Below are 10331 nucleotides of genomic sequence, written 5' to 3' on the forward strand. Positions count from 1 at the left end.
ATCCCCTGCCCTTACACACATTAATGAATATATAGAAGAAATAAGTATTAACCTTTGATATTAATCACGTTAGACCTTAGGCTAAGTAAATTCTTTCCTTAACTAAAACCCACTACACCCTCACCCTGTAGGAATGTAACTTTACTTGGGTGGCGTCTGTTTTGAGAATAATCAGCCCTGGAGAAATAAGTGTCCTGATTGACTGACCGCTGTCACAAGGAGAGGGTCGTAAATTGTCAGCAGGCCCCCCTGGCCAGAAGATGATGTAACACCCCTAAGACCTCTGTATACATTTGTGTGAAGCACCGGACTTTAATAAAAGTCAGGACTGCTGTCCCCACGTGACTTTTGTATAACATCTTAGTGTATAAAAACAGACTCTGGAAAATAAAGAATTGGGATCAGTTTCTCGAAATACTGGTCTCCCCATGTCGCTCTCTCTCTCACTCTGGCTGAGTCTCCATCTGGAGCGCGGAACCCACCATGCTTACTAATTATGCCTGGGCTTCTAAGATCCGACCGGGGAGGCCTCAGTGTCTCCTCTCCTTCGGGAGAACGGAAGGACGCCTGCGGCCTACGTAAGTGGTGCAAACTTCTTGTCTTGAAGTTTTATTGGTCTCCCGCGTAAACCAAGCTACTCAGCCTCTTTTCTCCACTGAATTTTCCTACTGAGCTATCCTTATTCTATTACTCTTTATATCTTTAATTAATATCTAATTGAAGCTATTGTATCCTGATCCTCGCCTATGCCGTCTCTCCTTCGAATACCCTGGATCAGCCGGGGCTGGTCCCCGGCACACTTTCTTGCATTGGAGAAGGAAATGGCAACCCACTCCAGTGTTCTTGCCTGGAGAATCCCAGGGATGGGGGAGCCTGGTGGGCTGCCGTCTCCGGGGTCGCACAGAGTCGGACACGACTGAAGTGACTTAGCAGCAGTAGCAGCATCCTGTAAAGGATCCACTTTGGGTCATTTGGATCAAGGTATACGGTTTAATCACATGTTGCCATCTGAATCTCCTGAGTCAAGATAACTACTGCTGTTTTTACAGCACATGTATTCAAGTACTCACTACTGATGTTGGGGGCTCATTGGAGACTTTGAGCTCCTGGCTCTTCTCAGACTGGAGGTACCTTTGGGTGCTGATCAGGATGGCTACCCAGAAGCTACTTGGAGATACCAGTTTCAGCTTTGAGGTTAGCCCCTTACTTTTGTAAGAAAGTGTGCTCTTGCCCTGTTAGTATTATGAATGTTTCTTGAATTCAGGTGAAGAAAGGGGTAGGGGAAAGATGTGCTCTGTAGTGGATGAGGCAGATGAGGAAAACTCCATGGGGACACAGAGAACCAGCTTTTAAGTATAAAGAGAGAATTACTGTTAGAATTCTCCGTTCTAGTGGTAGAGTCCAGTTGAACTGCTAAGAATCCTAAGCATTAGCATTCCTTTCCCTGTAGCTGTCCATCTGTTTTCTCGATCATGTTGTCTACCAGCTGAAGACTTGCAGGTAGTTCATAAATATCCTTGATTGATCATATCAGTTAAGAGCAAAGAATACTTCTGAGGAAAGTAGAGAAAGAAGTAAACAGCATGGTGAAGAATGCTGTTCTCTGCCTCTTTGGACGTGTGTTTGATTGTGTCCATTCTTCTGTCCGGCTCAGCTCTGAGGATGATCCGTTCCTTCTGTATGCCACACTGCACTCGGGAAACCACTGCAAGTTTATCACAAAAGACCTGATGCGAGACCACAAGGCCTGTCTGCCTGATGCCAAGACCCAGCGCCTGTTCTTTAAGTGGCAGCAGGGACATCAGCTGGCAATTGTTAGTAAGCATCCAGGAGCAAAAATAACCTTTCAGGTATGTTATCCATCCTCTCTATAACATCAGCAGAGCCAACTATATAGTAAGAATGTGACATAGTCCAAGAACGGTGCAACTAGTTCTCCATGTTTTGTTTTTCATAGCTTTAGTTTGGTATTTCGAAGAAGGCAATGGCACTCCACTCCAGTACTATTGCCTTGAAAATCCTATGGACGGAGGAGCCTGGTAGGCTGCAGTCCATGGGGTTGCTAAGAATTGGACACGACTGAGCGACTGAGCGACTTCACTTTTCACTTTCATGCATTAGAGGAGGAAATGGCAACCCACTCCAGTGTTCTTGCCTGGAGAATCCCAGGGATGGGGGAGCCTGGTGGGCTGCCGTCTCCGGGGTCGCACAGAGTCGGACACGATTGATGAGACTTAGCAGCAGCAGCAGCAGCAGTTTGGTATTCGGAATTAGCCAGATCCTAAAAACACAGAGTCTGCCAGAGCAATGTTTTCCTAGGCCAACCCCAGGTTAACTGACGTATTGAAAACCCCTGAAGTGTCATCAGTTGTGACTTCAGTTATGTTATCCGTTACAAATCCCTATATGTGTTTTTTATTTTCCTATTTATTTGCCATAGCTCAAAATTCTGTCTTATGTCTCATCATACTTCTGTTCTGCTAAATAATTCTTTTTCCTGTTTAATCCACTTTTGTGGCACAGTCTCAATTGAGTTCTTTTTTGATTCTAGTTGAAATACCTGTAAGTACAAGGATGTCTCTTGTTTAAAAGCAAAGAGAAAATCTAAAGGCAATTTACTACAGAAAAATACACTGCTGCTGCTGCTGCTGCTAAGTCACTTCAGTCATGTCCGACTCTGTGTGACCCCATAGACGGCAGCCCACCAGGCTCCCCAGTCCCTGGGATTCTCCAAGCAAGAACACTGGAGTGGGTTGCCATTTCCTTCTCCAACGCATGAAAGTGAAAAAATAAAGTGAAGTCGCTCAGTCGTGTCCGACTCCTAGCGACCCCGTGGACTGCAGCCCACCAGGCCCCTCCGTCCATGGGATTTTCCAGGCAAGAGTACTGGAGTGGGTTGCCAATATACTAGCCAATGGTAAATACAGTCCAGGGCTCAACAAACAGACAAAAACAGCATTTGTAGGAGATACGGTATCAAATGATACCACAGAAATGCAGTCAGCAGAAACAGTATGGGACCTGGTTTCCTCAACAACAAAAAACTGTGAGAAAAATAGAGTTGAAAAGAGAAGGTCTAGATTGTAAGAGACTTGAGAGAGAGTTTAGGCAGTCACAATGTAACAACCTTATTTCAATTCCTATTCAGACAAACTATAAAATATAATTGCACACATATAATAATTGGAAAAATGTAAACAGTAGAAATTTGATGATGTTAAGGAGTTGTTAATTCTTAAGTATAATAATAATATTCCTTTTATATTTACAAAATAAGTTCTTATGTTTCAGAGATACATACTGAATTATAGAAAAAATGATAATCTGAGATTTATTTCAAAATAATCTGAGGGGTTTTGGATGAATGGATTAAGTAAGATTAGCCATGAATTTTGATGATTTTTGAGGCCGGGTAATGGGTATATATGAATTAATTGTGCTGTTTCTTTATTTTTGTATATTTGAAAATTTTCTCTGTTGCATTCAAAATCATTAAAGACAAAAAAGGAATATACATTTTTTTTTCTTATAGAGATCTTTAACCTTAAAAATGAAACCTCCCCAAAAAGGAACTCCTAACAATAGGGTTCTTTTTTTTTTAATTGAAGTATAGTTAATTTACAATGTGTCAACTTCAAGTATGCAGCAGTAATACAATGGTAGATATATATACGTGTGTGTGTGTGGATGTTTGTATATGCGTATGTATATATATATATTCTTTTTCAGATTCTTTTCCATTATAGGTTATTATACTGTTTATCTTTCTCTGTGCTATACAGTAGGTTCTTGTTGTTTACCTATTTTTTTTTTAAGTGAGGAAGTCCTTTTTTTCCTTCTTTTTTCCTTATTTTTGGCTACACTGGGTCTTCATTGCCGCACACAGGTTTTTTCTTAATTGTGGAGAGTGGGGGCTACTCTTGTTGTGGAGCACAGACTCTAGATGCACAGGCTTCAGTAGTTGGGGCACAGGGGCTCATTAGTTTGGCTCTTGGGCTCTAGAGCGTGCAGGCTTCAGTAGTTGGGGCTCAAGGGCTCTAGAGCACAGCTCTGCAGTTGTTGTGCATGGGCTTAGTTGTTCCTTGGCATGTGGAATCTTCCCAGATGAGGAATCAAACCCATGTTCCCTGTACTGGCAAGCAGATTCTTTATCTACTGCACCACCAAGGAAGTCTTCTCTTTTATATGTAGTAATGTGTATCTGTTAATCCTAACTCCTGTTTTACCCTCCAACCCCCACCGTTCCTACCACCAGGATTCATCTTCACAGAGCTGGCTGCTCTTTGAAAATCCATTGTTAAAGTAAGACAAAGAATACATCTCTGAAGCAAACTAAGAAATCGTCAGAAAAGAAAGGGAAATGGCCAGATATTCCTATAGTGTTGTTCTCAATGTGTGGTTCCCTTTTTAATTCAACAGCATATTCTCAGCTATGACACCGTGGTGCAAACAACTGGAGACTCGTGGCACATACCTTATGATGACGACCTGGTGGAAAGATATTCCTACGAAGTGCCAACCAAATGGCTTTGCCTTCACCGGAAGACGTAAAGACTCTTACCCCATGCTAAGCTTGTGTCTGGGTGTCCTCCTGGTTGGCATCAGAGCTCTTAAGTTGATGCTTTTTAGAGCATTGCTTCTGTTCTGTTTGATTCAGTTTTTCCTGTTTGGTCCAGTTGGTTTATATATCAATAAGTTGACTTTTTAATTAAATGAGATATAACATCTTTTCATAACTCGTTGCATTTTTCCCCCTAACATTTGTTAGGATTTGAGGCTTATCTGAAGTTGGGGAACTCAATATGAAGTTATGCCTGCATTGGTGTATGCTAAGTCACTTCAGTAATGTCCGACTCTTTGTGACCCTGTGGACTATAGCCCACCAGGCTCCTCTGTCCATGGGATTCTCCAGGCAAGAATACTGGAGTGGGTTGCCATGCTGTCCTCCAGGGGATCTTCCCAACCGAGAGATCGGACCTGAGTCTCCTCCAACTCCTGAATTGCAGGCAGATTATTTACTAGTGAGCCACCAGGGAAGACAGAGTGATGCCTACCTTTCTCTTATTGGGCCAGCCATTCCATTTACATGGGCAGCAGGGTCTTCTGGTATCCTTTTTGCTGCCCTTCCAGGTCCATCAATAGCAGAACCAGTCCATCTGCTGTTGGGCTCCAGGTTATTTGTAAACCCCTTCTCCATTTCTGGTATCATCTCATCCTCTACATGTTATCTCCTACCCACACTGAATCACTTATGATCCTCTGATGAACTGGCTCAGATGTCAAAGGCTTATTAGCAACTTTTACTTAGTATCCAATGATTTGGGTTGGAGGAAAGGGGGCACTTCCTTCTTTTTAGACTATGATCATTTTTCTTCATCCTATAATGCCTTTTCAGGATTAATTCAGCATTTTGTGAATTCCATCGGGCTTCCCTGATAGTTCAGTTAGTAAAGAATCCACCTGCAATGCAGGAGACCCCAGTTCAATTCCCGGGTTGGGAAGATCCACTGGAGAAGGGATAGGCTACTCACTCCAGTATTCTTGGGCTTGCCCTGTGGCTCAGCTGGTAAAGAACCCACCTGCAATGTGGGAGACCTGGGTTCGATTCCTGGGTTGGGAAGATCCCCTGGAGAAGGGAAAGGCTACCCACTCCAGTATTCTGGCCTGGAGAATTACATGGACTGTATAGTCCATGGAGTCGCAAAGAGATGGACACAACTGAGTGACTTTCACTTTGATTAATTCCATCACTTGGGATGAGGGTTTTCTAAATCATATAGATTTGTTTCATTTCATCAAGTTTGGCTTACTTTACCAAAGTGAGTAAATTTTCATAATTGCGTTTCTGTTTTACTTGCTTGCTCAGCAGTGTATTTTTTCCCCCTTTTTTGGCAATGTACTTCTTGATTTTAACTGAAAAAATTCATGTCTGCAACACTACAACAGATTTTTCCTTATACATACTATATGATTTCATATTCAAGAATAGGCAAAACCAATCTATGCTAGAAAAAATCAAAATAGTAGTTGCCTGAGGATAAGGGCACAAGAGAACTTACTTTGTGGGGGTGATGGAAGGTTCTGGGTGGTGCTAACATAGTGTATATAATGTTAGTCAAAATTCATCACACTAAACACTTAAAATTGATGCATTTACAACATAACTGAAAAAAGTATATTAGCATTAAAAAGTTATTTACGTGAAATGAACAGTGACCTAATTTACATAAGACCAGGTACACAGATATAAGTAGGGTATATATTATGCACAGGGAAACAATCCAGGAAAAACAGAGGCAGGGATGTTTGATCTCCTTACCCATTATTGGATTCAACACTGCTGCCCCCAGAGGAAGGAGCTCTCCAGACGAGGGTCTGATAAATTGAGGGCATTGAAAGATGTTAAGAGTCAGAATGCTCTCAAATGCAACCTTTTTTCCTAAATTTCATGAACTACATACTTAGAACACTGGGCTTTCAGTGAGCTAAACTTTTTTTTAAAGGAACTATCCTAGTTTTAAGAAAATTAGGGGGAAATGCATTTGTTAAATAAGCCTGTCTAAAAGCTTAATGCAGATTCCTACCAAGTTGCTCCTAGGGACAGGGTAGGATGCAGAAAGAATGTAGGACTTTGGAGCAGGAGTGAACCTTGAAGAATGATGTAAGGCCAAACAGTTGCAGTTTATAGATGAGGAAGATGGGATGGCTCCCCTGGATCCCACAGCTAGTTAGTGGAGACATTTCAGCTATAATCCAGCTCTTCTGATTCTCAGCCAAATAGTCTTTCTTGTACTGTACACTGTGATTTAGGCTAGAGTAGTTCATAAAAACTCAGCCTGAATGGTAGAGCATCCGGTGTGTAGAATTAGAAACTTTGTTAGCTATAAAAGAGAAAGTAGGAAACGAGAAAGGGAACGGGGAGGACAATCTCTTAAAGGGCCCACGTTTCCATAGCGGCTCATCAGGGTAGAAAATTGTGGTAGGGAAATTATATGATTTTTGAACTCTTTGATGCCATTCCAAAACAAAACCCCTAATCTCTGCTGGAGGTAAATTGAGGTGCATCTGTCATTTGTCTAGAAGGAGGGGAATTCTAGGCTGCTCAGGGTCAATTGCACTGACATGGAACCCTGGGGAGTACAGATTTTTCTCTGAATGAAGACAGCTGGTACCCAGCACTTAGGCTACCTTTGTATTCTGATCACCTGAGTGAAACAAAAGCTACCTGTCTAATTCAAAGTCCCAGACACTGTGGGAAGAAGGAATTCTTTAAAACCTGCGCCCTGGATTGAGAGTATCTTTAGAGTCAGCCAGCCGTGAACAACGAAGGCTTTGAAACTCTGCCACTGAAAAGTATTTCTAAAGTGCTTTGTACTTCCCCCTGGCATACTCCTGAATTTATATTCTCTTTTCCTCCTGCTGTTCTCAGACCCAATAAAGAGAACATCTCAAAGGAGAAGCCTGAGTTCATTCTCTTAGGATTCCGCTGGGACTGTCTCACCTCAGATGCCTTGTTCTTCACATTAAATGAATTTTTCTCTTCAAGTTTGTACTTAAATATAATTAGTTTCCCTGGTCCTCTAGCAGGTTTCTTGCTTTTTAAAAAAAAAACTGTCCTAAGATATTATATAATGCATATGTGTTCATATTATTAATAGATTTATTTTTCCCTGATAACTTCATTCTAAAGGAGGCATAGAAAGGAAGGATATGTTAGTAGGCACCTGAATTCTGGCCCATCATGGTGAGTCTTTGCTAAAAATCAAAATTACCAGGATAGTTGAGGGCAAAGCTAAACGGAGTCCTGGACCTGATACTTTTGCCCATCTTTCAGCAACCTGGAATTTCTAGAGTGATAAACATCTAGGGAACCCTTGTGGGAATGACTGGGAGTGGAGGAACACAGACCAGTGTGATGACATTGTGGGATTTAGGTCTGAGTTCTTTCAGGGCTGGGACTGAAATTTAACAGTCTCCCAGTTAAATCTGCATTTCAGATAAATGACAGTTCTTCTGTATAAATATGTCACAGGTATTGCAGGGACTTATTTACCCTAAAATTACTTACTGCCTATCTGAAATTCACAATTAGCAGGGCATCTTACATTTTTATTTGCTCCATATGGAAACTCTAGGTGGGAATTAGATGGGAAGATGAGGGGTAGTGGGAAATGAGGCATCTATAAAGCCCATAGCACCACAGGAGACTGGAGGGAAGCAAGGATAAGAAAAGATGTAAGTAAAAGGCAGCCTGAGCAGGAGGTGGGGCTGAGGGCAGAGGAGAGAAGACCAGCTTTTTTCTGCTTTATCCCAGCCAATGACAATCTTGAGTCTACATGATACAAATGAAGTAAGTTCCATTCACAGATCTACTTAGAGGAAGCCATACAGATCAGTGAGATGAAAGAAAATATAGGAGACAGAACATTCTCTCAGTATTCAGTTCAGTTCAGTTCAGCTGCTCCATTGTGTCCAACTCTTTGTGACCCCATGAACTGTAGCACCCCACGCCTCCCTGACCGTCACCAACTCCCAGAGCCTACCCAAACTCATGTCCACTGAGTTGATGATGCCATCCAACCATCTCAATCTCTGTTGTCCCCTTCTCCTCCTGCCCTCAATCTTTCCCAGCATCAGGGTTTTTGCCAGTGAGTCAGTTCTTCGCATCAGGCGGCCAAAGTATTGGGAGTTTCAGCTTCAACATCAGTCCTTCCAATGAACACCCAGGACTGATCTCTTTTAGGATGGACTGGTTGCATCTCCTTGCAGTCCAAGGGACTCTCAAGAGTCTTCTCCAACACCACAGTTCAAAAGCATCAATTCTTGAGCCATCAGCTTTCTTTATAGTCCAACTCTCACATCCATACATGACCACTGGAAAAACCATAGCCTTGACTAGACGGACCTTTGTTGGCAAAGTAATGTCTCTGCTTTTTAATATGCTCTTTAGGTTGGTTATAACTTTCCTTCCAAGGAGCAAGCATCTTTTAATTTCATGGCTACAGTCACCATCTGCAGTGATTCTGGAGCCCCAAAAAATAAAGTATGACACTGTTTCCACTGTTTCCCCATCTATCTGCCATGAAGTCATGAGACCAGATGCCATGATCTTTGTTTTCTGAATGTTGAGCTTTAAGCCAACTTTTTCACTCTCCTCTTTCACTTTCATCAAGAGGCTCTTTAGTTCTTCTTCACTTTCTGCCATAAGGATGATGTCATCTGCATATCTGAGGTTATTGATATTTCTCCCGGCAGTGATTGATTCCAGCTTGTGCTTCATCCAGCCCAGCGTTTCTCATGATGTACTCTGCATATAAGTTAAATAAGCAGGGTGACAATATACAGTCTTGACGTACTCCTTTTCCTATTTGGAACCAGTCTGTTGTTCCATGTCCAGTTTTAACTGTTGCTTCCTAACCTGCATTAAGGTTTCTTAAGAGGCAGGTCAGGTGGTCTGGTATTCCCATCTCTTTCAGAATTTTCTGCAGTTCCATTGTGATCCACACAGTATTTAATGAAAATAAATGCCACAAAAGAAAAGAGATGGGATCACCAATGAATAAATGCAATAAATCTTGAGAAATAATCTTCAATTTTCTCTTGTCATGCCTCTGTTATGGTATTTCAAGATTCCCTGAAGACTTTTGTCCCCACATTTTGTCTCTGTTGGCAGTATCTGACAGATACTTCCAGAGACTACATATATACAACTTGCTCTCAACCAGGAATTGAAGTAAACAGGAAGCCAATTATCTAGTCACAGATAAGAGCTAAAAATAATCTGTTTTGCTACCATAGTACTTTAAAAAGTACACTCTTATCAAATGGATTAAGTTATTCAAATAACAATGATCAGTTCAGTCGCTCAGTTGTGTCCAACTCTTTGCAACCCCATGAATCGCAGCACGCCAGGCCTCCCTGTCCATCACCAACTCCCGGAGTTTACCCAAACTCATGTCCATCGAGTCGGTGATGCCATCCAGCCATCTCATCCTCTGTCGTCCCCTTCTCCTCCTGCACCCAATCCCTCCCAGCATCAGGGTCTTTTCCAATGAGTCAACTCTTCACATGAGGTGGCCAAAGTACTGGAGTTTCAGCTTTAGCATCATTCCTTCCAAAGAAATCCCAGGGCTGATCTCCTTTAGAATGGACTGGTTGGATCTCCTTGCAGTCCAAGGGACTCTCAAGAGTCTTCTCCAACACCACAGTTCAAAAGCATCAATTCTTGAGCCATCAGCTTTCTTTATAGTCCAACTCTCACATCCATACATGACCACTGCTTTACCATAGCCTTGACTAGACGGACCTTTGTTGGCAAAGTAATGTCTCTG

The 10331-nt window shown here is 42.1% G+C and overlaps 1 protein-coding gene across 1 annotated transcript in view; it reads left to right on the forward strand.

Annotated features, from left to right (window-relative positions):
• The window catches only part of KIAA0391 (KIAA0391 ortholog), a 133470-nt gene extending 128578 nt beyond the window's left edge, over window positions 1-4892 (forward strand). The window contains exons 8-9 of the mRNA XM_010835296.1: window positions 1655-1850; window positions 4420-4892. Of these exons, the coding sequence (XP_010833598.1) occupies window positions 1655-1850; window positions 4420-4551 (328 nt within the window). The 3' untranslated portion in view covers window positions 4552-4892. The remainder of the gene's footprint in view (window positions 1-1654; window positions 1851-4419) is intronic.
• Window positions 4893-10331: the final 5439 nt, after the last annotated feature.

Source organism: Bison bison, unplaced genomic scaffold (assembly GCF_000754665.1).
Source record: "Bison bison bison isolate TAMUID 2011002044 unplaced genomic scaffold, Bison_UMD1.0 scf7180017864041, whole genome shotgun sequence".
Lineage (NCBI taxonomy): Eukaryota > Metazoa > Chordata > Mammalia > Artiodactyla > Bovidae > Bison > Bison bison.